Genomic DNA, 26,998 nt, shown 5'->3' with positions numbered 1-26,998 from the left:
TTGAGCGTGACACGAGCAGTCAAACAAGCAGTAGGCCGTGCACACAAATATGTCCGCATGGCTATGGTAAAATAGTTCACAGGCTCCTCAACAAGGTATCCGAATTCTCGAGTTCACAACACTTTTTTTGTGTCACGAGGAGAGGTCAGACTCTCAAAATATGCGATGTTTCTGATTTCCATACCAGAAGAATCAAACACATGATAAATCGGCGACATGCGTTAACAAACTATTGCAGGACCAAGTGCAAATTCTTTTAATCGCAGGACCAAGTGCAAATTCTTTTGTTCATACATGAAACCCATTACAGTGAATCACTGCCCGCATCTCAAAATCTAAAAAGGGGCAAAAACAGAGTATGTGTTGATCAACATCTGATCTAATAGTAAATGCAGAGTGAACAAATCTCATTGAACAGTCATCGAGAGAATCTGGCGTGCAAGCCCAGGGTCCTGTTGAAGCAGCTCTTTTATGTTGTTCTCCACTTCTCCCAACTGTTTCTCAAGATATTCTTTGGATGTCTGATCATATGATAAAACAAAGAAAAATGAGGAATCGAGGGTTTTTTTCTCTCTTGGAATTTCAACACTACTTTGTAAGAAACAGAATTAGAGATCAAGGATACCTGCATTGATGCTATTGCACTCTCACTGTCATTAAGCTTTTGCTCTTGCTCATTCAACAGGACCGATTTTGGCTCCAAAATAAACCTGGAAGTAAATGGATGTGGAGAAATGAAATGTTTGACATTATATTTACATTGCAGTACACCATACAAGACAACGAAATTGACTCCCCGTGGTAAAAGCTGGTCTTCTTGATTTACTTACACTTTTCCTGCAAAACAAAAGAAGCCATCATCAACACCAACAGAAAGCAAGGCATATTAGATATCGACTCAAATTTGGACAATTGCCTTGCAGAATTTATAATGATGGAGTCAACACCCAATATGTTTGGAAAGCAAAACATATATAATAGAGTTTAGTCAACCAACTGGGATCATAGTAAGTTCTTTCACCTCATCCCATTGTATGATTTCATTATCAGGTACTCATTCCACTAACATGTTAGGCAATATTAGATCAATAACAAGTGTTGACTATCACAGCAAAGCATGGAACAAATGACAATTGGCAAACCAACATGATAAGTTTATCTTTCAAATCCATTAAGCTGCTATCCAAAAATTCAAAATCATTTGGGTGACTCCGTGGCTGTTTTGAGAATTGAGATAGCATAAGTAGTTTATTGCTTAACGCACTTCGCTTCTTTTTCTTCTAGATCCTATATTGCTGCTTTGGCTCTAGCAATGTTGGAATCCTGTGAGAGGTGGGTTATAAAAACACACGCGAGCACACACTGGACACAGGAGTTTCACAGAAGGAGTCTTTTCTTTTCTGCTGATAAACAAAACAGCTTTTGATGTTTATTCAAACACCCTAAAAAAGCTATAGCTGCTACAGCCTCTACTGCTTCTATTGGATTGAAGCTATTCTAATTATTGGGGGAGGGAGTGCTGCCCTATTTATTGCAAACCAACTGACCTACTGTTGCTACAATAGTCAATGATGAAAGCAGTGACCTGTGCTACAGTCGGTTTGCTACAGTGCTAACAAGAAAGAGAGAGATTAAACTAACTACGCAAGGATTTATTCTAACAATACTCTCCCTAAGTTTTGTGTGTTTGCTTTAAGTTTAATCTGGACCATTCCAATCCTACCTCTAAGCTCCTGGAATCGAACTCACCCTAATGCCTTTGTGAAGAGGTCTGCGAGCTAGTCCTTGGTGCCAATGAAGTCTGCACTGACACTCCTGATGTCTAAGCACTCCCTGATGAAGTGGTAGCGCACATCGGTGTGCTTGCTACGCTCATGGAACATAGGGTTTTTGCTCAGTGCTAGAGCTGATTGGTTGTCAACCTTGAGCCTGTGTTACATGGGCACGGGTGCGGGTGGTCGAAGTCCGATTCGGCAAAAAAATTTGGGACACGCCAAATACCACTTGGAATCCGACACGGGTGTCGGAATCCGACTCGGATACGCGAGTGTCCGACTCGGCAAAAAAATTTGGACACAGGTGTCCGGGTAACACAGCCTTGAGCTTAACGGTGTTGGCAGGGTTACCCTTAAAGTCACCGAGCAATCGAGCCAACCACACACCTTGTGTAGCTGCAGTGGTGGCGGCGACATACTCTGCTTCACAGGACGACAGGGCCACCACCCTCTGTTTGAGGGAATGCCAACTCACCAAGCTGTCGTCGTAGAAGAACAGAGCGCCATAGGTGCTCTTCCGTGTATCAATGTCGCCGGCGAGGTCGATATCGATATAGCTGACCAGTTGTCCCTCCACTACTTTCCCATAACGACAGCCGTACTTGATCGTCCCGGCAACATAGCGCTGAATCCTCTTCACGGTCGTCATATGCTCTTGAGTTGGTTGCTCCATGAAGCGGCTCACGAATCCGACGCTGAAGGCGAGATCCGACCGTGTGTGGATGAGGTAACGGAGGCTTCCGATAAGTCTCCTGTACTCTGTCGCGTCCACTTCTGCCCGTGCTCTCGCGGCTAAGATTTAGCCGTTCCTCCATCAGGGTGTGAGCGGAATTGCGGTTTTTCATCCCCGCCATCTCCAGGATTCAAGCAGCATAGTGCACTTGGTACAACGTTGTACCGCCGCCGCCACCGCTCTGCTAGACCTCGATCCCAAGGTAAAAGGAGAGCAAACCGAGATCGTTCATCCTGAATTGTGTCTTCATCTCTGCCTTGAATCGATCAATCTCCTCTTTTGCCAATCCCATGATGATCATCATCGACGTAGACCCCAAGGAGCAGCAACGTGTTGCCATGGCCGCGCCGGTACGTCGCATGTTCGTGCGTGCTCTGCTCGACAACGGCGGATCGTGGTGTCCAGCAACACGCCGTTCGAGGCATGGCACGGCCGGAAGCCGGCGGTGAACTTCTTGCGCACCTTCGGCTGTTTGGTGTACGTCAAGGAGGCGCGACCGCATCTGCGGAAGCTTGATGACAGGAGCACGCACTGTCTTCATCGGCTATGAGCGTGGCGTGAAGGCATACCGCTTCTACGACTCGAGCACCAAGCGTGTTCGCGTGTCGAGAGATGTGATCTTCGACGAGGACGCCGGATGGAGCTGGGAGGCGGATGCAGCTAGAAGCGTGGCTCCGTCGAGCGACTTCGCCGTGGAGTTTATGGTAGTCAAGTCCATCTCCCTGCGGCAGACGGACCCACCTCAACTGGAGGAGAAACACCAGCGGCGAAATCACTTGCACCAAGTCCAGCGGCGGCTGATGTGTCGCCTAGAACGCCGAGTGGCGAATCATTCAGGTAGGCAGACTTCGTCACACCACCGCCGAATGACAGCACCAGGCTCGGCGCACACCGCGGCGACAGCCCAGTACGCTACTGCATCGTCAACAAGCTGCTCAGCGACGAGGGAGCTCCAGCCGGATACGCTACCCGCGTCCTTGACGACGTCGAGTTGCACCTGGCAAGCGCGGGAGAGCCGAGCTCCTTTATCGAGGCGGAACATGACGCGGCATGGCGAACAGCAATGCTAGAAGAGATGAAATCCGTCGAGGAGAAAGGGACTTGGTCACTGTTGGACCTGCCACGTGGACACCGCCCAATCGAGCTCAAGTGGGTGTTCAAACTCAAGAAAGATAAAGCTTCGCGTCCTCCGCACCGACAACGGCGACGAATTCACGTCCATTGAATTCACGCGCCACTATAGGAAGACGGCGGTGCTCAACGCCTCTCCCCAAAACTCCGCAGGCACTCTGTTTCAGGAGTGTGCGCGCCGTCACGACAATCGACTGATTGCACGTCTCCACCATGCCATTTTGTTGTGGGTTGTACGGCGCGAAGAAGTGTTGCTGGACGCCACGATCCGCGCAGTGGCACAAGAATTCAATGGATGTGAATTCGCCGCCGTTGTCGGTGCAGAGGACGCGAAGCTTCCGACCGCTCTCCACCTCCGCCTCCGTCTGGATCGCCTTGATCGCCACTGCTGTGTCGCTATTTGCAGCCAGGAGCGTCAGCCACATATAGCGGCTAACGTCGTCCACCATCAGCAGGAAGAAACAACGTCCACCTGGTGTTGCCAGCATGATGGGACCGCAAAGATCTCCATGGATGAGGTCGAGGCGCTCTTCCGCCCGATACTTGTCCTGTAACGGGAACGGAGCTCGACGGTACTTTGTGGTGACGCACGTGTCGCACGGCTGCTCAACATGCTCCAGCTGCGGCAGGCCTCGCACCATCTCATGGCGCGCCAGCCGCCGGAGTATGTCGAAGCTTATGTGGCCGTAGCGCGCGTGCCATCGCCAGGTGTTCTTATCGTAGCGTGCTGCAAGACAGATGGGACAGGCAACGTCGAGGTGCTAGATGTACAACCGGTTGCGCCTGCGACGAACTTTGGCGAGGAGGCAGTGTTGGCAGTCCCAGATCCGCAAGATACCGTCTTCGATTAGCACCTTGGAGCCGCCCTCGTCCAGCTGGCCCACGCTGTTATTCTTCAGCCATGGGATGAAGTAGACGCTGGAGAGTGCCTTATGCTCTCCGTTCTTCCCAGCGAATAGGATGGTGCCACAGCCACGGATGTCGACCACCGAGCCATCTCCGAAACGGACGGAGCCCACTACACCTCGATCGAGTTTTGCAAAGATATCGTGGCGGCCCGTCATGTGGTTGGTGGCGCCGGTGTCGAAGTACCAACCCTCCAGGTGGTCGTCGTCGCCAGCACCAAGGCGGACTTGTGCGCGTGGCTCGTCGAGGTGGATGTGGCTTGGTGGTGGCTCCTGCGCATCATTGAGAGCGCACACTTGCACCATCAGGAGCACAGGCTTGTCTTCTTCCTCGCTCTGGGCCAAATAAGTTCGTGCCTTCTTGGGCGATCGGTAGTCCTTGACCCAGTGGCCACAGCACCCGCAATTTCAACACTTGTCGTGGGAGAGATCGCGCGCGACCGCCTTGCCATTTGAGCCGCCGCCTCCCCCTTTCTTCTGCGGTACTGGCGCACGGCGACGGGCATTGGCGTTGCCTGAGGACCCTTGGCCATGCTTCCGCTCCTTCATGTGCTCGAATCATTGCTCCTCGGTGAGGAGGAGCTTACCGTCGACGGTACGGGATTCTTCCGGCTCGAGACGATCCGCCACCACCTTTAGCCTCCCAATCACTTCCTCCAGCATGAGCGTCGAGATTGAGAAGAGTCTCAATAGATAGAGCAATCTGCAAAAATCCCTTGGAGACTATTCGCAGATATTTTTCTACCACCTTATGTACTTCCATCGTGTCTCCGAGCGTGGCGAGGTTGGTGACGAGGCTAGAGAGACGCATCGCTATATCGTCGATCGTCTCCCAGTCACGGAACGAAATTGCCTCGAATTCCTTCTGTAGCTGTTGCGTCGGGGCCTTGCGGACGCGATTGTCGCCGACGCGCATTGACATGATGGCATCCCAAGCCTGCTTGGCGCCCGTTTTTACAGTGAGCGTGCTGATCATCTCCTGGGGCATGACACGGAGGATGGCCTCCAGCGCCATGCGATCTTCCTGGAATGTCGCATCGCCTAACTCCACTGCGTCCCAGAGGCCGCGAGCCTGCAACATGACCTTCATGAGCAGGCTCCAGTCTGCATAGTTGCTCCGTGTGAGGATCGGATACGACGCGTCACCAACCTCCTTAAAACACGCTGGATGACCATATCGCAACCACCGACGTCTCGGTGTCGCAATCGTCGTGGCGGCGGCGATGGGGAGTTGCGGCGGTTGAACTGCCTCTGGGGACTCAGAGCCACACCACTCGTAGGAGCCGACATTGCCAGAATTGATCAACCCTTGCTCTGATACTAATTGTTGGAATCGATCCTCCTAGAGGTGAGTTGTAAGAACACACGCGAGCACACATTGAACACGGGAATTTCTCAGAAGGAGTCTTTTCCTTTCTGCTGATAAACAAAACAGCTTTTGATGTTTATTCAAACACCCTAAAAAGGCTATAGCTGCTACAGCCTCTACGGCTTCTATTGGATTGAAGCTATTCTGAATTGGTGTCTATTGGGGGAGGGGGTGCTGCCCTATTTATATCAAACCAACTGACCTACTGTTGCTACAATCGGTTTGCTACAGTGCCGACAAAAGAGAGAGAGAGAGAGAGAGAGATTAAACTAACTACATAAGGATTTACTCTAACAAGCAACAGTATCCAAAAAGGCCAGTAACACCATTCACTTTCACCACTAGTCTACTAAAAGGTTCTTATAAAAGACAGAAATTATGCAAGTAGGTCCCTAAATTTCCTCTCCAACAGTCAGACTACAGAACCACTCAAGAATTTATGACACTTATAAAGGACTTAAAAAAATATTGCTACATCTGAATACCTGGCTTCAATTTAATAAACTCCTATGCTATCATTATTTGAGATTTCTCTGCCGTCCATTAATGTTCTGTTTTATTTCTAAGAGCAGCTTCAGCGTTTAGTCCATGTTGCTATGCTAAGGTGGGACCCATTAGAGTGGACGTAGCTTGGTAGAATATGCTCCAACGTATAGCACAGTTAGCACCCAACGTGGGACCCACAACATTAAATAAAAATTCTGCTTCCTAACTCTTCCACCCATCCTCCATTCCCCCTCCATATCGTTCTCTCTCCTGTGCAAGAACAAAGCAGAAATATTATTTTATCTGTGGCACCGGGTGCAAAGTCTGGCACTGGGTGCTAATATTTTTAGATGTTTAGATGATTATTCACTATTGGCATCTGATCACTGAGTTACATCATTCAGTATTAGAAATCAGTTTGGACATTACTAATTTGCAGCATGTTAACACAGAAGTCATTGGTCTTCAACACATTTTGAGATAAATGGACACCCAAAATAGGTAATCTTGGCTTCAGATAGTAACACAGGATTATCTAGTGAAAGAACGTTTTTCCTTACCGACAGTCTTGTAGGTGTTAGTATCATCTGGCAATTGGCGAAGTTCCTCCAAAGTGAGGTAAGCACGCTTCTTTTCACCCTCTTTAGAACGCATTTGGGTTTGTAACTAACAAAAGAAAGGTATAGTTAATAGAGGTTCTACGTCAGAAAAACATTGGCATCTGTAGGCTAGAAGTTACTAAATGAATTTTCTCAAATAAATTTCTATCATAGATAGAATCATAGAAGTCTATAACCCAGCAAGTAGAAAAACCCAATCTAATATATTAGTATTTACAATGTGTACATAAATAATTTCTCGCATTGTACAAGGACCAAAATGAAGTGATAACAATATGCGCATAAAACCACTCAGTCTATTTAAGGGGAAAAGAAGGCATCAACATCGTATTCCACCTACTCTTTGCACTAAGAGACAACGAAGGTAGATATTTTGTAAAGAAAATATTGTAGGCCAGTTAAAACTTAAATGATGCTGCACTCCACTATTTTATACGCATCTTCAAGGAAAGAGTTTTGAAGACAAACCGTATCACTGTGTTATCGCTTACTACTTCCATAAAGCCAGAACTCTTTGACTTGACACTGGACATTTTTATCTAAACTGGAACTACTTGTACTTCTAAAAGCAATACACCATGGATATAGCCAAGCCTGCTTTAAACAAGATGGCATATTCGGTGTACCAAATTGCAAAGTGCGGTAGCCAACCAGATCCAGAAACCTCTAAAAATTCTACGTGCAGCAGCAGTCGGGCAGCACAACCAAGATGCAGGAACACCGCTAGAGTTCTAAGCTGCGGGACGAAGATCCAGGTCACCAAACAAGCCCTAAAGAAGAGGCACGATTCGAACCGATGCCAGCGCATGTCCTCGGAAGTACTAATCTAAGCGTAATGGGTCAGTTAGAGAACCAGAAGAAATTTGGGGAACCTGCTTGATCTTCCCGGTAGTATCGATCATCCGGGACTGCAGCTCCATGAACGCCTGCACATGAGGAAAGCAAGAAACTCAGCGAGAGATCGGCCAAGAAAACCAGGCAAGACAACGGGGGCGGTGATGAGACCCGCGGGAACGTACGGCTCGGTTGGCTTCGTCCGCCATGGGAGACGGTGGAGAACCCTAGCAACGAGCTCGAGTCGGATCGAGGGGAGACCGGGAGGATGCGCTCGGGAGTGGGGGAGACGACAGGGATGCGGCGCGGCGAGAGATTGGTCGGGCTGACGAGTCACCGGCAGTGGCCGCAGGGGCAATGCTGGGCTGGATTCTGATCGGTTCACGATCGGGGCCGGGATAAAGCCCAGGCTTGGACTTTTAGGTTTGGGTCCAGGTTTGCTTGCAACTGTGGGGGCGCTGAGTCGTATTTGTCGGATCGGGATCGGGCAGCGTGCACAGGAGTTCGATTTTGGGGTTTTAAATTCAAACGCATTTATCCTTGTGCATGATTAATGCAAAAAAATAAAATACATATTTAATAATTTCTCCTTTTAACAAATAATTATAACATTATAACATTTCAAATATGTATCTAAACAAATCATCTGGAAATGTTGAACATATCTTTTAAAGTTGTTGGAATAACCCTTACAAATTGTTGAAGATGTCTTAACAAAATTCATATAAAGTCTTTTAAATTGTTGAACCAGGATCTGCAAATTGTGGAATCAAGTATTCTAATTGTTAAGTGCATATAAAAGGCAACAAATCATAAATCTAGATTGTAGGGAACTAATTATAGGAAATAAAAAAAGATAAGGAAAAAAGAGAAAGAAAGAAATATTTGGTCCGTGTGCTCTCTATTTTTCCCACCGTATAGGAACCCTCTATCATGGGTCTTTTTAACCCTCTGTTTTGAAGAAGGGGTTAGAAGTGGTACTGCCACGTAGCCATCATACCACCCAATTTTACCACTTGGCATTATGCGCGCATTGATATCATCATATATGTGGCCAACAGTGGCTTGTTACTCTCCAAGGGATAACAACAATAATAATAATAATAATAGTTACATACTAACATGTGGTGCCTATATAATTACTTGTACATATGTTCATGGTGAGGGAGATAGAGGTGAAAACAGATCAGATACAAATTGAATAGTGTATTTTTTATAATATTATTCATATTTTAATATGAATTCGAATATCTTCGAATGTTAATAGGAATCAAATTGTTGAATATGAATCAGCATCCAAATATGTACTAGATTCAGTTGTATATAAATATTCTACAATTTTAACGATAAATTGTGAGATAATAAATTTATTTAACATGAGCATGATGGCAATTCAACATAAGTAATTTTATTTTTAGTGGATTGATCTTCTACCTTAAAGGCAAAGAGCCACTTTTAATATAATATCATGACTTTAAATGATTTTGGATCATTGGATGGGAGATGAAATAGCCAAATTTATCGCTGCAGTATATGTGGTACAATACCAAATAATAAAATAATATGTAGGATCGGAAGAATAGTAAGAGAACATGATAAAAGAATAGAATTTTATGTTACTCATATTTATATTTTATAGAAGTATTTCTATATATTCAGATACGGATATTACCCATATCCATTTCTGAAAAAAGGATTCGAATATATCAATATTCATATCTAGAAAATGAATTCAAATATATCCATATTCGTATTCATCTATCAATTGGATACAAATTTTTCTTACCATATTTAAATTTAACTAAATATGAATATTGAATAATTCGGATATCTATCTATTTTCCACCGCTAGAGGGAGATAAGGCTAGATTACATGCACATGTGGCCAATTTGATGCAAAATCGTTCTCAAAATTGGCCCTAAGTGGTAAAGTTATTTCTCATTAAACCTTAGGGATCAAGTGGACTAGATTAAGCAAGACAAATACAATAAATTGGGAATGTAAAATGAACTTTTTCTCTTCTTTTTTCCTTTAAACTCGGCTCAAACTCTCTAAAAACGTACAGACAAAACCTTCTTTACTCTAAAATTGACGTCCAATGCAACACTCGTAACATGCCACACTATCTCTATCCTTCAAACTACGGCCATTGGATCATATTCAATTAGAATATTAATCGGCGGTGCGCAAGGTACTTTGTCCCGCTTCAAAATAAATGCTCGAGAGATGTTTTCCTTAAACACCTATAGGTTGAAAGTGTGGAAGTATGTGGAATAATCGTACAATTTTAGTCATACATAAATTGCAGCATTTTGTGAGAATACACATTTTTATATTTTTATGACACGTTTTGAAAACTATAAATACTTCAAATAGTCTATAAATGATTAGAAATCGATAAAGCAACCAATAGTGAAGTCCAGGGGTGGGCGAAAAATCAGAAAACCAAAAAGTGAAACCAAAATAACCGGATTTCTTGTTTTTCTATTTTTTGGTTTTATGTTTGGTTTTTGAATCTGCTCTATTTGGTTAACCATATTTTGTTCGGTTTCCAGATCCTATATAACGAATGGACCGAAATAACCGATCAATACATACCTAGCCCAATTGTCTAGCCTTCGGTAGCGCAACAAACAAGGCCCAACCAAAAACCTATTTAACCGAACCAAATTGTATCGGTTAATTAGGTTTGATTTCTACTAATTCTTTGATTTGTTCAGTTTTTAGTTTTTAGAAACCAAAATTCTCAAAAGCCGAATAAACCAAACTAAATTGATTGTAATAATGGAATGTCCACCCCTAAATACATTTGTTATCACCTGCCAATCTTCTCTGCACCTTTGTCACGTGGGAGATTAGCTTTTCTCTATCTATTTGTAGGGTTGGCAATGTCATAAACAATGCTAACTTTGATGAATCACGTGGGAGGTTAGCTTTTCTTCATCTATTTGCAGTAATGTTGGAGAACATTATCATCTCCTTTGTGCGGGTTATTTCTCCGGGTTAACAGTTTTATCACCATCAACTGTGATTTTTGTCTAGGCTATTTAGATCAGTGAATCTGAGGAAGGTGGTGCAAATTTTTATTTTTAACCTCTTCCTGCAATGACACCATCGATGTTCTTTTAAGTCTCAGATGTGTCATAGTGGATTTAAAATGATCTTGTCACAGCTAATGCAAGGTTCCGAATCCGGTTTCGATGATCTACTTCATTCAGTTGTTGCACTGCGAGGTAAAGAACGGCGAAGGTGACCTATGGTGAGGAAGAGAATCTAGTTATGTTGTCTTTGTAATTTTCTTTATTCTCAAAGACGTCTATTTTAATATAGGGATGTATTTTTCCTACTTTTTAATATAATTATAATCCTATTCGCAAGAAAAAGATAATAAAACTTTGGAATGAATTATCCACCAATTTGTAGATGTACTCTTTGCACATCAATCAATGAGAGGCAATCGGTTTTTTGCCATCAAATAAGGGGAAAAATTATAGCAGTGCTGCACACATCTCCTTCTGTAATATTTCCTAAATAGTTGTCACATGTACCAACGTGGATTTCAAAACGCTAGATGAGATCAATAATAATCATATATGTTAAGTAATGAGTATATAGAATAATTTTATATTTGTATAAGATCTATAACTTTAAAATTCACATCGGAACAAGTATTAGCTATCCAAACGGTGATATAGTAAAAAACATCTGGAGCACGATTACATAGAATTTTTTTTCCATGCAGGTACTGGTTCTATGATCCGCCCTCGAATAAGTTGGGTTTCACTGATACTACTATCCGGATTCCAAATTTCTTCCCCATCGAATAAGTTAGGATTCAGGAGTCTTTGTGTTCTGACGCAGCGGCGGAGCAAGCTGGGAAACTTAACAGCCAAGTTCTTCTCAAACTCTCTGCCAATCGGTCTTTCCCAAAAAAGTTGTTGCATTTTTTTTTAGCACAGACTGAGGCAAATCAGCAAAGTCCGCGTGGCCGGCGAAGCATCCAAACTTGGTGGCGTCCTCCATCCACCGTTGTCCCCGAAGTAGGCCTGTCGGCGACATCTGCGCCAGTGCATCTGTTCCACGTAACCCGAATACGTCAGTCCGGCGAGTCATCTAGGAGCCAGTGTCATCCGGTGATCCCAAGAAAAATATCAAGCACAAAAACCAGAACAACCGGCCGGAAGCCCATTTCACCGAGAGCGCGGCAGGCATGGCGTCCAACACGTCCCCAGCTCCACTCGACGAGGCCGCCGACGAGGTTCTCCACGACTTCGGCGTGGCTCCGGGTCTACAAGAGCGGCCGCGTCGAGCGGCCCCTCGTGGCCCCGCCCGTCGTGCCTGGCCTCGACGTCGTTATCGGCTCGAGTCCAAGGACGTCCAGCTGCTCCTATTCCCTCCGCTCTACCCGTTGTAAAACTTACGATAATAAATGCATATAAATCCATATTCTATAAAGATAAAACAAGAGCATAATAATAAAAATTCAATACACATGTAATAGTTTGACAACAATGTTAAAACAGCAATGACAAAAAATATGTATAAGTCATGAACTGAACAATATCTAGAGTTCTTTGTGTAATCGCTCTTAGTAAAACAATTGACCTCAGAACTAATATGATCTAATGGTAGCAGTAAGTACATCATCGACTGAGATTACTAAGCCCTCAACTAGCAAAAGAACCTAAAATGAGCTCTCAAAACTTAAAGGTTTTCCAAGATAGTGCTACAGTGATACTTAAGAGTGCACAAAATAAATAGTAGAATCAAAATCACTGTCGAGACAAATATGAGAATTGAACAACCAACTGAAAAAAAAACAATAACAACAATATGGACTAGCAATTCGTCTAGCAACAAGCAGACATAGCATACTCTAAAATCACTACAACACTAGATTGGAACTTAGTTGAGCAGTCAGCAAACTGATACTCCAACCCACAGATTGTATCACAGAGTCAAAACAAATATGACACACATCAATTAGCCTTGCCAGCCGCACAACAAGAGGAATCACAGTCTTAAGCTACTGTATTTTAGTGAACATGCTTAATATCGGAATCTCTAAACATCATTGAGCTTTACTTAAGCAACCATATTATCCAGATCAACAGAGAGGGAGGAAGGGGTAAACCTTGAATACTCATAGTGATAAGCAATCAAATGAGTCAATAAGTGATGCAAGGCACGGCTTGACAACCGATGTCTCAGACATCTAATCACGCGCTAGTTGCCGCTGGTGAGAGGAAGAGAGAGATACAACGTCTCAACCATACCACCACTGCAAGTATGGACGAGCCTCGGCGAATACAGCTCCAATCAGCACCAACACAGGAGCTCCACCTCCCAATAACTCCGAGAACCGAAGCACCAAATCCAGGATCAGAACCACCTTCAAATCCAGCTCAAAGATATCAACCAATCGAGAGAAATTAGAGGAGCTCCAAAAGGAGAAAAAAGAGGTATTTCTCTGTCTTTTTCTGAGAGAAGAGGCAGACCCTCTTGTAACTGTGGCCTCACCCTCCTGCAACCCCCAATCCCTGAAGGAATCAGGAGGAGCAGTTTCGTTGCCGCTGCTGCATCCAAGCCACCACCAACCCTCTCTCCCTTCCTCATTTCTTTTCCTTTTTGCCACCCTTCCTCAAACACCCTAGAGGAGCTGAGCTCCCAACATGAGCTTGGGCCATGCAAAGGTGAAAGGGCCAGCAAAAGGAAAAGCCCGGAAACATGAGATCCATCATTTTTTTTTTCAATAATTCCTACCAAATTTTTATGTTGGAATTATTGGTTTGATATACTGAAAGTGCCTAGAGGGGGGGGGGGTGAATAGGCTTTTCTGAAAATTAAAACTACAAACAGCGAATTAAACTGCCAGATATTCCGGTGAAGTCCGGATACTCCAGTATGGTCCGGAGTATCCGGTCTAGTCCGGAGTCTCCGGCCTGACAGGAATTTTCAGAATAAATTTGAACTAAAGACCACAGCTATATTCTAAGAGTTGCACTAGGTCAAGTAGATATTACAAAGCTAGAATAACACTTAAAACTAGCAAGATTGACACTATAGCAATTTAAATGACAAATTACCAAATGCACATGATAAAGTAAGTTTCGCAAATAAGAACACGAGAATATATCCCGGAGTTCGGCCACCTCATAAAGAAGTGCCTACGTCTCCGTTGAGGAGCTCACAAAGAGCCGGGTCTTCTCCAACCCTATCCTCTTCTAGCGACCATAAAGATCAAGCTAGAAATTCTTACTCAATATGAAGATGCTTACAAACTTCCCGAGGCACACCACAAGTTTTGGGTGCTCTTCGGGCGACTCCTTTCCTTCTAGAAGCCCAAAGCTTCAAGGGAGATGATCGCAGTAGATGCTCGATGAAGAAATCAATGCTCAAGTGGCTTGAACCCTCTCCAAACACACACTCTCAAATTTGTGCAAATTTAGCTCTAGAGATGATTGGAGGGGCTTTGAATGCTCTTAAAGTGCTCAAGAGGTCTCAAGAAAACCAGCCACAGCAAGCTCTAAATGCTATGGAGAGAGGGGGCATTTATAGCCCTCTCTCACAGACTAGCCGTTACTGTTTTTGTCAGAGCTTACCGGAGTATCCGGTGTACACCGGAGTCTCCGGTCCTAATTCCAAAAATGGCGTCAGAATGGTCACGAACGTGTCAGAACTAGCCGTTACAGTTCTGTTTAATTACCGGAGTCTCCGGTGAACACCGGAGTCTCCGGTCCTGACAGATTTTCCAAAACAGACTAAGTCCGGAGACTAGCCGGATCCTCCGGCATCTCCAGGTACCGGAGTATCCGGTGAACACCGGAGACTCCGGTCTTTACTTCTTTTTATCAAAAAAATTAAATGCTAACCGAGAGCCTCTGCCGGAGTCTACCTCGGAGACTCCGACTACACACTAAACATTTTACCGGAGTATCCGGTGAACACCGGAGACTCCGGCCTTTTTCTTGAAAAGATTAAACCGTAACCGAGACTCTCTGCTGGAGGCTATCTCAGAGACTCCGGCTGAACGCTGAGTACCGGAGTATCCGGTGAACACCGGAGACTCCGGACTCTGAAGTTTTTCAGAAAGAGTTTCGTGTCCGTGAGTGAATGTGTCTCTCAAATGGGTGGTTCTAAAGGATCTCTTGAGCATTGAGACACTAATCAAGCAATTAAATCCATCCATCTAGGAAAAAATCTATCCTAGACTCAATTTCAAAAGTAAAATAAATGTAAACCCTATCTTGTACCCTTCGTTGATTCTTCAATTGTTTCGACGGTCGTCAAACGTCATTTACCTTCACAACAAATGCTTATACCTGTTCAATACTCGCAAAGCATGTTAGTTCTTTAATCGTTTTGTCATCAATATGCCAAAACCCACTTAGGGGGCCTAGATGCACTTTCAATCTCCCCCTTTTTGGTGATTGATGACAACCCGATTAAAGTATACACAAGGATATATGAAAAAGATTTTGAATTCTAGAAGATATGGTGAGCTCCCCCTAAATGTGTGCATTGGTTTAAACGAAGTTAAACATCAATGCACCTATTTGAGAATTTAAATTCACAAGAGCTCCCCCTATATCCTAGAATCCGTGGGATACAAAATTTATGATAAGACATAGAGCACACAAAACTTATGAAAGTACGACAATCATCACACTAACATAAACGGTCTTACAAATTAAATGACACAAGGTTCATCACAAACAAGAATCCAATTGTCCAATGACGAAAGGAATTAAAAGGAGACCAAAGCTAAGGAAACTAAGAGAAAGGATAACTATCTCTCCCCCTTTGGCATCAAGCACCAAAAAGAGAGAGCCTACTCGCTGCTACCATCTTCCTCATCATCTTCTTCCTCTTCTTCACTTCCTTCGTCGCCGTCAGAGGAATCGTCTTGAGCTTGTTGTTGAGAACTCTCGGCAGCTGCTTGGGCTTCATCATACCATGCCCAAGGGTTCTCAACCTCAAAAGGTGCACTCTCCGCTTCATCTGACTCAATAGGAGAGCACGGTGGTTGGAGATTCATGGATGTATACATTTGTTTCTGACGATTCTCCATTTTCCTTAATCGAGCACCTTGATCCTTGATTTGAGTGGCATTGTGAGTGCAAATCTTGAAAATTGCTTTGAGAGCGCTCTTGATGAATGATGACCCTCGAGGAGGAGCGCGTCTCGAGGCAAACGGTCTCGAGCTAGGAGGAGCACGAGGAGGTGATGGAGATGGGGAGGGAGCTTGAATGTTCAAAGGCCTCATTCTGTAGGGTTCATGCTTAATCTCCTTTACAAAAGTCTTCTTGGATATCCTTTCAATGATAATCATGAGATAAGGGGCATATCCATAACTTTTTATGGGCGACTTGGATGTAAAGACAATTTCCTCCCAAAGAAAGTGAGCCACGCTGAAAGGAGCATGATCATTAGACATGGCTGCAAGGAGATTTCTGGAGATACTTTGAACTGTTGTTGCATCTCCGCTCTTGGGCGCCAAGGTGAGTCGGAATAAGGAGTTCAAACAACGATAGAAAGGCCTCATCCCCGTGAGCTTTCCGAACTCAACTCGTCCATGATTCAGATACATGAACCCAATTTCTTCCAATGTCAGCTGATTCTCATTGTGAATTTGATCCTTGGAGGTATCTCTGGCATCACGATGGAAGTAGTGAGCAAAGCCTCTGAAACTGATCCTGTATTTGACTCCCTCTGTCATCCAGTGCATAATGGGATTTTCACATCCCTCAAACCACACTGTGGCATAGAATTGTGCGATAACCTCCTCGCACCAATCATACCTGAAGGCCATAATATTTTTTACCCTCTTGCTCTCACAGGCTGCTATCACTTCAGTGAACACCGGGTCGTTCTTTCTGGCCATGTAATCTCAATCAATCCATTGCATGGGAGTAATAGGCTTCTTCTTGGCCAAGATTACTATCTCATAGAAGTCTGCCTGAAAATCATTCCAGAAACGATAATCGGCAACATTCTTCTCAAAATCATATGGGTTGTTCAACCTTTCACTAACAACCATTGATACATTCTTCATGTAGTTTACTGTCCTTTTTGGAGCATCAACAACAGAAGCAGTTCTCCGAGGTCTATGAAGCTTCAACGGTCCAATGACTTCATCGGCTTGTTCTTCTTCATCATTCTCGGATTCAGATGAGCTATCTTGAGCAACACCTTTGCCTCTTTCTTCCCTAGAGGGCATTCTTCCTTGACCTCTTCCTGCAGTCACTTTGGCTGGCCCCTTTCCCCTTGCAGACTCTCGGCCTCGCATAGCTTGAGATTTGGTTCGGCAGACGGTCACAAGGTCCCTGTCATAATTTCCAGCATCTTCGCCTTCCTCAATGTGAATATCACCACTTGCGGCTACTTTGCGGACTCTTTCACCGCTAGCATGGCCGCTTCCACTATCTTCCGATCGGGCAGGAGCATTTGATTTTTGAGCACGGGGGTCACTTCTTTGTTTCTTTTTCCTCTCGAAAGTGCGACACTTCTCAAAATGGTCTCCAGTCATTGCAAGAACACCTAGGAGATATGGAATGAACAAAGGATGTGAGGAATAAAAGATTGGACAGGAAAAGCTAAAATTTCAGGCTGATACCGGAGTATCCGGTGAACACCGGATACTCCGGTCGGCCCCGATAGAAATCCTAAACAGCTAGGGTTTGGAAGATATGGCGGACTAGAGATGAAACAAGTTTGGAAATGGGTTCTAGAGGGTACTAGGAACTATTCTACCAAAGGAAAACAACTCTAGACAAGGGCATTGAGAGATCGGGAAGATTGTTGAAAACGATACCTTTGAGCTCAAATCCTCCGGGGACTTTGGAGAATAGGGATCTCCGGAGATTCCGGCCTTTAATCCAAGTGAGAAAAGTAGCAAGACTTGTAGATCCTTGGGTTCTTCTAAAAAATCGCCGGAGAGGAAGTTGTTTGGAGAGAGGACAAGTGAATAGATGAGAAAAGATAACTGTTCGGGCTGGGGAAATATATAGAATTCTGGAAACACCGGAAACTCCGGTGTAGACCGGAGAGTCCGGTCCTGACACTTTTACCGGAGACTCCGGTGGACACCGGAGACTCCGGTCCTGACACTTGTACCGGAGACTCCGGTGAAGACCGGACTATCCGATAACTGGAAACAGGACGGAACACAGCTGAGGCTGTGAACAGTGTCAGGTCCGGATACTCCGGTGAACACCGGACATTCCGGGACCTGGAACTGTCACAGGAAGATTTAGAGCTGAAAAATTGGGAAGGGGATTTTCTGGAAGGAAGATGTTGGACAAGAGGATTAATTTGCTAAATGTGATCAGCCAATCAAGCATCATTACATAACTATGATCACAAATTACAAATTATGGTCGAGAGACCAAAAAGCCAAATAATTTTGAGAAAAACACTCAAAATGCAGTTTTCGCAAACTAAAAACTAAAAACAGCGGATTAAACTGCCGGATATTCCGGTGAAGTCCGGATACTCCGGTATGGTCCGGAGTATCCGGTCTAGTCCGGAGTCTCCGGCCTGACAGGAATTTTCAAAATAAATTTGAACTAAAGACCACAGCTAGATTCTAAGAGTTGCACTAGGTCAAGTAGATATTACAAAGCTAGAATAACACTTAAAACTAGCAAGATTGACACTATAGCAATTTAAATGACAAATTACCAAATGCACATGATAAAGTAAGTTTCGCAAATAAGAACACGAGAATATATCCCGGAGTTCGGCCACCTCATAAAAAAGTGCCTACATCTCCGTTGAGGAGCTCACAAAGAGCCGGGTCTTCTCCAACCCTATCCTCTTCTAGCGACCACAAAGATCAAGCTAGAAATTCTTACTCAATATGAAGATGCTTACAAACTTCCCGAGGCACACCACAAGTTTTGGGTGCTCTTCGGGCGACTCCTTTCCTTCTAGAAGCCCAAAGCTTCAAGGGAGATGATCGCAGTAGATGCTCGATGAAGAAATCAATGCTCAAGTGGCTTGAACCCTCTCCAAACACACACTCTCAAATTTGTGCAAATTTAGCTCTAGAGATGATTGGAGGGGCTTTGAATGCTCTTAAAGTGCTCAAGAGGTCTCAAGAAAACCAGCCACAGCAAGCTCTAAATGCTATGGAGAGAGGGGGCATTTATAGCCCTCTCTCACAGACTAGCCGTTACTGTTTTTATCAGAGCTTACCGGAGTATCCGGTGTACACCGGAGTCTCCGGACCTAATTCCAAAAACGGCGTCAGAACGGTCACGAACGTGTCAGAACTAGCCGTTACAGTTCTGTTTAATTACCGGAGTCTCCGGTGAACACCGGAGTCTCCGGTCCTGACAGATTTTCCAAAACAGACTAAGTCCGGAGACTAGCCGGATCCTCCGGCATCTCCAGGTACCGGAGTATCCGGTGAACACCGGAGACTCCGGTCTTTACTTCTTTTTATCAAAAAGATTAAATGCTAACCGAGAGCCTCTGCCGGAGTCTACCTCGGAGACTCCGACTACACACTAAACATTTTACCGGAGTATCCGGTGAACACCGGAGACTCCGGCCTTTTTCTTGAAAAGATTAAACCGTAACCGAGACTCTCTGCCGGAGGCTATCTCGGAGACTCCGGCTGAACGCTGAGTACCGGAGTATCCGGTGAACACCGGAGACTCCGGACTCTGAAGTTTTTCAGAAAGAGTTTCGTGTCCGTGAGTGAATGTGTCTCTCAACTGGGTGGTTCTAAAGGATCTCTTGAGCATTGAGACACTAATCAAGCAATTAAATCCATCCATCTAGGAAAAAATCTATCCTAGACTCAATTTCAAAAGTAAAATAAATGTAAACCCTATCTTGTACCCTTCGTTGATTCTTCAATTGTTTCGACGGTCGTCAAACGTCATTTACCTTCACAACTAGTGCTTATACCTGTTCAATACTCGCAAAGCATGTTAGTTCTTTAATCGTTTTGTCATCAATAAACCAGAACCCACTTAGGGGGCCTAGATGCACTTTCATATACAGGATTTAAGTAACTAGTACCTTTCGGCTTTGAATAGGTTACCTAGTTGCAAAGGATTTGATTCACATGGGATGAGGAGGACTAGACCTTGATCCTCAGCCTTGGTGCGAGAGCCTCCTGCTATATAACACCCTGTACAAGACTACTTTTGTCATGGCTCTTAGGTTAGACGTTATGGTCATATCCATGTACCTTAATTCATGAGTGCCATATAGAGAAGCACTCGGTTTCTGTATGATTACAACCATACAATTACACTCATATAGGTGAATTCTTCTAAATGTCATGTAGGACGACATTTATTACCATACGACACTGAATTCATTAAGAGCCAATGGCTCATCCTCTCTTACAAAAGAGCAGAGCAGCAAATGGGATATATTTGCTCTCATATCCATATAGTTTGTTTTCCTAGAGCCTAGTTCACGGGATCTCCGATCTCTTAGGATATGTTACTGCCGGTGTGAACCTTATTAGTTGGTAATAATCCTATTCCTCTTGACGCTGTCTGAATGACTATTCTAGCCATTCCTTTTGTGAAAGGATCTGTAAGGTTCTTTTTAGACTGAATATAATCCACAGCGATTATACCCGTCTTTACTGCATGCCTAAGTGACTTGAGTCACCATTTTATATGCTTCGAAGTCTTCATATTGTTTTTCCTACTCTTCATCTTAACCAGAATGGTTTGGTTATCGCAGTAGGTGGAAACATCCGGAATTAGCTTATCCAATATCGGCAGATCAGAAAGGAGTTCTTTGATCCATTCTGTCTCTATGGCTGTTAAGTCTAGCGCTACTAGCTCAGCCTCTATCGTGGAGCGAGTAAAGATGATCTGTTTAGATGACCTCCAGGATACAGCTTCACTTGTCCACTCTTGGAATGAATGCACTTTGGTTCGGTGAGATCAAATCATGCAGTAGAGGACGAAGGCGATTTACTATGCATTTGGAGACCACTTTATAAATAACTTTACACATGCTGATTAGCCGGAAGTTAGAGAACAGTTCCGGATGCTCTTTCTTTGGAATGAGAACCACCGCCGTACCATTGATTCCATCAGGATCACACCTTCTCGGAAAATTCTTTTACCCCTCGGATCACACCCTCTCGCATGATACCCCAGTTACGCTAAAAAAGTGAGCCAGAAAACCATCCGGTCCAGGAGTCTTGAGGGGACCAATATGAAACAACGTCACTAATTTCTTCATCTGAAAACTCCCTGCACAACTGAAGATTCATTTCCTCCGTAACCTTCGTCTCAAAATTTGGAACAACAACCTCCGGATCTACATCATCATCCCGGGTATACAGCTGCTTGAAAAAACCCGTGGCGAGGTTAGCTAACTTCTTTTGATCATCGCATCAGTGTCCGTCATCGTCTCGTAACTTTGTAATCTTATTCTTCTTTGCTCTCCATTGTGCCTTCCGGTGAAAAAAACCTTGTATTTCGGTCACCTTCCTTTAACCATGCAATTCTCGATCTCTGGAGCCACATCATCTCTTCCCTGCAAAGGATTTCATTCATGCGAGGCATTGTCCCTCTGATCTGGTCCCTGTTAGCACTATCATTGGTGGCCTGCAGCACACCCAACTCCTTCCTAACAGAGCCAAACTTCGATCTGCTCCAAGATTGGAGAGAGCACATGACCTCTCGCAGGGCCCTAGACAGAGAACCCAGGCATCGTTTTGGTATAGAGTTCCTCCACACAGATTCAATTTGCTAGCCTAACGATTCTTCGCGTTCCCACATAATTTCGTATCGAAGAATATGGCTCCCCGCCGGACTTTGTACATCTGCACCGCAGCGTAAAAGAACAGGGCAATGGTCTGAACACAGGGCAATGCGTCCGTCATTGTTGGTTGCTTGGTTGTGTTGTCACTTGTAATCTGGAGGTTCATAGCAACTGTGGTTGTAGCATAATAATAGAGCGTAGGAAATAGAATATGCTCTAGTCTTATAAGAAGACGTGAGAGCCGAAGCTCAAACTCTGGTTGATCAGCCTCTAACTCTTATTCAGATCCAACCAACTGAGCTAACGCTCGGTTCTCATTGTGGCATAATAATTAGTAACGATAGCGATGAATAAACGGATGATTTGATGCATGGTCTTTTTCATGGGAATTTTGTGGTGTCAAAACTTACAGAATGTTTCTTGATACGAATTTGCATGAAATTTACCATTTTTTATCGAGAAAAATTCTTTAAAAAAAGAGTATTAGGGTGACTTCTGGTGAGAAAGTTTAAGCTCCAAACGTATTTCAAGTTGAGACTTGTCGCATATCCTTCCATCAGAAAGTTTATATCAAAATCTACTCCACTCGTTTGATTTAGGAAATGGGATGATTTTGTACATCGCAACGGCAACCAGTAAATAGAATGAAAATATATCATCCCACCAAAAAAATAGGTCATGGTACCCAAGACAACACCCGAGTGTTTGTGCTACGCGTTATTTTGTGATTTGAAAAGATCGTTTTACCACTTTGACCTGGGCCCACTTCCAATTCTGAGTGTCCTGTCCCTATCCACCAGGAGAGATTAGGTTTATAAATTCATTTACAGTCGAAAACCGGACCCTATTGAATTTCCAAAATTTGTGAATATTGAAAAAACCGTTCAAAATTCAGTAAGAATTTAGCTAAATTCACTTGATCAAGTTTATAAAATTCGGTGAGTATTGGACCGAATCGACAATTTGGTAACCGCTCGAATTCAACCGAAAACCGATTGAATTGCACCGAAAACCGATCTTATTTTCTGAATTTTCCATATTGAACACATTTCAAATGAATTCTTCAAAACCCGTTTGGTTTTCCCAATTTACCGAGCGTATTTCCCGAATTGTAGTGAAATTTAACAAAAAACTAAACAATGGCTCAACATTGTAAAATCAACAACTAATTCATCTAAGCTTCAAATCATGTGAAACAAAATTTTTTGGTTTTCTTGTAACATGATCTACACGATAGAAGTATTTATACTCATAAAAAAGTTGAATAGTTTCTGTGAAAAAATGTATTTGCTAAACCTAGCTAAATGTATAGTTGACTCTTTGCTATTCCAAAAATCATGAAACCCATTTTTTTAGTCTTCTTACATTATCCTATGTTTTTTAAAAATATATGAAATCATGAAATAGTTATTGTAACATGCATGATTGTGTAAATGTGTTGCAACTAGATTAATTCACAACTCACCCATCACACCTTCAAAATTAGTGAAACCACTTTTATTAGTTTACTTATACTATGCTTTATGTAGGAAAAATAATGGTAGACTTGAAAATTTTAATTATAGTGTTGTTTCTTAACATATTCACTTTATGCTTGTGAACTTTGTAAAAATTATGGAGAAATTAATAAAACTCTAAATGAATTGAAATTAATTTTAAAGATCCTCTTAAGATATACTCTACACAAAAAATATGTGTTTATATGTTAAGCTTTTCCTTAACATGATGGGCCAAATCATCCTGTTTATATGACCCATTTTAGCATTTTTTTTTCAAACTTTCTCTTCATGAAATATGATGCAAACAATATTATTTTTAAATTTTTTTTACTGAAAGTCTTAGAATTGTCTCTAGTATATTAGAAGTTTTTGTTATTTTTTAAAAAAGTTGAATTCAAATTCGAAACTGGTCGAATTCAGAATAGAGTGCAGACCGAATTAGCTGAATATGACGAATACCAAGTGATTTTCAACAAATTTTGGAACCCTGGCCCACATCAGCCTTTTGACCACTAACGCCAATTAACGCGTAGCACACAACACTCAACTACCCAAGCCTTGACTGGTTACATGCATGGTCAATATTTCAAACACTGTGATCTTTCGTTCCCCTGAATTCCTCTACAAGTCTGAACTGAACATCAGACAAAGCAAATCGAAACTACACAGAGGACTCCAAGAAATTTCTGATGGGCAAGTGAAGGGGAGACTTTGAACTTCAGCTAGTCAACGTGTGCTCCGTCTGCGCACCAGCGGTGGCGCTGGCACTCCAGTCGGGGTCGTCGTGGCGGTGGTCCCCGTCGTAGGTGACGATGAGCATGGCCGGCTCGCCGGGGTCGCGCTCCACGTGCTTCCGCGCCGGGCACCCGCGCACCGTGCTGCACTTGTAGTAACCCCTGTTTGCATGCACGAGATGTTCAGTCACAGGGGTAGGTAGAGAATGGTTGCCGTCGAATTCGGGCCGGACGAATTGATTACTACCGGGGGTAAGGCGAGCCCTTGATGGGCTTCTGGCCGTACTTGCGCCACGAGTAGTCGTCCGGCGGGATGTCGGCGTTCCGGGAGCTGATCGCCGGCACGCGGATGGTCCGCCTCACGCGCGATTTCCTGCTGTTGCTTTGCAATTCAGGAGAAATCACGATCATTAGTTCGTATCTGCGTTACGTATTGGCGACAGCAATCTACTACAGTAACGTGGTAGTATAATTACCGTTTCTTGGAGCAGTGGCAGCGGCCGCCGTGCGGTTTGCCACCGGCTGCGTCGTTCTCGGAGCGCGCGCGGTCGTGGCAACTGCTTTCGAGCCGGCCGGGATGGTACTCGGACGCAGACTGCATCGGCGGCCGTCCCGCAGCGTGGCCACTGGCAGAAGGGAGCTGGGCGCGGCCGTTGGACACGCTCCCTTCGCCGGCGGTAACACTCGTCAGCGTTGTCGACGGGAGAGACGAGCTGGTTGAGGCAGACGCGCTGAACCCCTCGCACGACCGCGCCATCTCTAGCGCCCCGGCGGGCGCGCTCCCGGACGGCTGATCCGTCTGATGCTGAACCACGACGGGGCCGCGGCGGAAGCGCGCGTGGCCGGTGCGGCGGTGGAGCGTGGACACCACGGTCCGGAGCCTGGACACGGCCAGCTGGTCGGCAACTTCCTGGCCGTCACCCATCGTCGTCTGTCGACCCTCCTCGTCGACTGGAACGCTACCACGGCTGCAGCTCATCGGATCATCCATGGTGATCATGGCAAGCAAGAAGCCAAGCCAAGGCAAGAACACACGCTCGCACGAAAGAGGGAATGGGAAACGTGAACCAAGGGGAGCGAGGAGGTCAGTGTGTGTTTGGCGGATGGAGTAAGGTCGGATAAAAGATGACTATTTATATTTTTAAGGTGTTTGATTAGAAGACATTGGATGAGACTCTTCGATTTTTGGAAATATTTTTAAATATGATCGTTAGCGTAAGAATATGTTTTGTACGAATAAATATGATGAAAATACACTCACAGTAGTGTGCTCAAGTTTGAAGAAAAAGTAGAAAGAGAGGAACACCAGATATATGATGGTTAAGAAGGATTGATCCCTTATCTGATGACTAAGGATCTATATTTATAGTGCCATATATGATGTAAATATATAAATATATCTTTATAGAGATAACGATACAAACCATCGCTATCCTGTAGGGACCTAAGGCCGTGTTTGTTTGAGCTTCTACTTTTGAGCTTTTCTGAAAAGCTGAGCTTTTCTGAAAAGCTGTGCTTTTGGCTTGTCTGAAAAGCTACTTTTGAAAATAGACTATTGGCTTCTACAATAAATTTTTGGCTTCTCAGCACATAGCTTCTCAGAAAAGCACATCTCAGCGAGCTTCTCAGCTTTAGTTCATTTTCCTCAGAAACAGACTTCTGGCTTCTCCAGAAGCCACTTCTTCAGAACCTCGTTTGTTCTGGCTTCTGGCTTCTGACTTCTGCCAGTAGCAGAAGCAGAACAAGAAGCAGCAAACAAACACGGCCTAAGACCGGTCGAATCACTCAGTATGAATCTAGATAGGATGTATTTTACACATAACTAGAAAATATTATCTATCATAGTAATATAATAGTACAAGTACCCTAGGGACGTGGCACCTATCCGTTCGCCTATTATGGCGTCGCACTGTCCAAGGTATCAGTCCGGCCCCCACTTGCACTTGGGATGTCAAGACGGCCCCCACATGCATCGCCTTGAATGTCTATCACTTCCTTACTGAAGGAGGACAGTTGGTGGGCTCCCTCTAATTGATCTTTCTCCAAGATCATATGGCCCCTCCCTCCGGGTTCCGAGGGAGCCTACCCAGGCTCTAGGAGACATGGGCTCTGGAAGACCATGGCTTCAGGGGCACGTAGGGCTCCAAGAGACAAGGCTTCGGGAGATTCTGGCTTCGGGGGCGTCGAGGGCTCCGGGAGGCAAGGACTCCGGGGGCGTTGAGGGCTCTGAGAGATTGTGGCTCTGATGGTGTCGAGGGTTCTGGGAGACAGGTGCTCCGGAAGTCTATGTCTCCAAGGGTGTTGAGGATCCCAAGAGATGACCCTCACCTTCCCCTAGAGGATGACTTCTTCTCCCGTCTTGAGGATAGTTTCTGGAGGGACCCATGGCCACTAGAAGCCGGGCTTTATTTTATGGAGTTAAAACCCAAAGGTTCCAACAGTGCTCCTGGTGGTGACCTTTTAGTGCTATCTATGGGCTGAGATATTTTCCCTCAACAATACTCTCTCATTTGCTGGCCCGAGGTAAGGAGGGGCGAGCAGATGTAGAAGAAACTAATTCCAGCCCGACCCCATAGTCTGGATATCTCATGTCGTAGCCTCTTTCCGTATAGGAGTCTTTCGGTGATAACCGTGAGCGACGATGTCGGAGTTAGATGGGTATGGCGAGGCTCGGTGGTGTAGGTGGCGCCGAAGCCGAAGGCCGTTGTGATGCTGGTAGAGACACAGTTTAGGAGTTAGTGCGGAGGCCGGAATGAGCACTTCAGCTTTTCTGATGGTAAGTCTTCTTGCCACTTGAGCCGTTGTAGTGGGGGTCGTGCGTGAAGGCAAGATTTTTTCTTTATCCTCGATGTAAGTACTAATAACGTGCAGAAACGACAGTGTGTCTAACTAGGCTATGCGTAGTCTCATTGGGGGCCTTGCGCCCATGACTCTTGCATGCGTCGAAAGGGGCTCGGCTCATGAACACGATGAGACGTGTGCGTGGTGTAGCGAAAATGGCCTTATTAAGTTATGATTGTGATTTTCGTGATTAATGACAACATAGTCAATGAGACTAATATGTTTGTCAAAAATATATGTTAGTAGGTCTCATGGATGCAATATATGAAGAAACCACCGTAACCGGGACAAAGTTAGATTGAATTGGAGAAGTCTCAGGAA

At 44.5% G+C, this 26,998-nt stretch overlaps 2 protein-coding genes across 4 annotated transcripts; both read right to left on the bottom strand.

Annotated features, from left to right (window-relative positions):
- Positions 1 to 232: 232 nt before the first annotated feature.
- LOC133918906 (prefoldin subunit 1) lies at positions 233 to 8,225 on the bottom strand. Its single transcript, XM_062363033.1, has 6 exons — positions 8,039 to 8,225; positions 7,892 to 7,945; positions 6,960 to 7,065; positions 831 to 837; positions 626 to 710; positions 233 to 521 (listed from the first exon to the last, which is right to left on the bottom strand). The coding sequence occupies exons 1-6, from the start codon at positions 8,060 to 8,062 to the stop codon at positions 408 to 410; spliced, it is 390 nt and encodes a 129-aa protein (XP_062219017.1). The 5' UTR covers positions 8,063 to 8,225; the 3' UTR covers positions 233 to 407.
- A 15,315-nt stretch (positions 8,226 to 23,540) lies between these two features.
- LOC133917498 (WRKY transcription factor WRKY51-like) lies at positions 23,541 to 24,952 on the bottom strand. Of its 3 annotated transcripts, none has more exons than XM_062361389.1 (3): positions 24,313 to 24,952; positions 24,123 to 24,218; positions 23,541 to 23,998 (listed from the first exon to the last, which is right to left on the bottom strand). In XM_062361389.1, the coding sequence occupies exons 1-3, from the start codon at positions 24,834 to 24,836 to the stop codon at positions 23,821 to 23,823; spliced, it is 798 nt and encodes a 265-aa protein (XP_062217373.1). In that variant the 5' UTR covers positions 24,837 to 24,952; the 3' UTR covers positions 23,541 to 23,820. The 3 variants fall into 3 exon arrangements, with proteins under 3 accessions (XP_062217373.1, XP_062217371.1, XP_062217372.1); XM_062361387.1 differs by having other exon boundaries at positions 24,084 to 24,212; positions 24,313 to 24,951; XM_062361388.1 differs by having other exon boundaries at positions 24,084 to 24,209; positions 24,313 to 24,951.
- Between the last annotated feature and the right edge of the window lie 2,046 nt (positions 24,953 to 26,998).

This window comes from Phragmites australis, chromosome 5 (assembly GCF_958298935.1).
Source record: "Phragmites australis chromosome 5, lpPhrAust1.1, whole genome shotgun sequence".
NCBI classification, from domain to species: Eukaryota; Viridiplantae; Streptophyta; class Magnoliopsida; order Poales; family Poaceae; genus Phragmites; species Phragmites australis.
Note: the sequence above shows the minus strand (reverse complement) of the source record. Positions and strands in the feature narration are given on the sequence as shown.

What these genes read in the sequence shown, in the direction of transcription:
- LOC133917498 (XM_062361387.1), bottom strand. Translation starts at nt 24,836, where the DNA reads ATGATCACCATGGATGATCCGATGAGCTGCAGCCGTGGTAGCGTTCCA. An exon ending in TGCCACTGCTCCAAGAAACG is followed by an intron (nt 24,213 to 24,312) that starts GTAATTATACTA and finishes GCAAAGCAACAG; the next exon opens with CAGGAAATCGCGCGTGAGGC. An exon ending in AAGGGCTCGCCTTACCCCCG is followed by an intron (nt 23,999 to 24,083) that starts GTAGTAATCAAT and finishes GCATGCAAACAG; the next exon opens with GGGTTACTACAAGTGCAGCA.
- LOC133918906 (XM_062363033.1), bottom strand. Translation starts at nt 8,062, where the DNA reads ATGGCGGACGAAGCCAACCGAGCC. An exon ending in CGGACGAAGCCAACCGAGCC is followed by an intron (nt 7,946 to 8,038) that starts GTACGTTCCCGC and finishes CCTCATGTGCAG; the next exon opens with GCGTTCATGGAGCTGCAGTC. An exon ending in CTACCGGGAAGATCAAGCAG is followed by an intron (nt 7,066 to 7,891) that starts GTTCCCCAAATT and finishes TTCTTTTGTTAG; the next exon opens with TTACAAACCCAAATGCGTTC.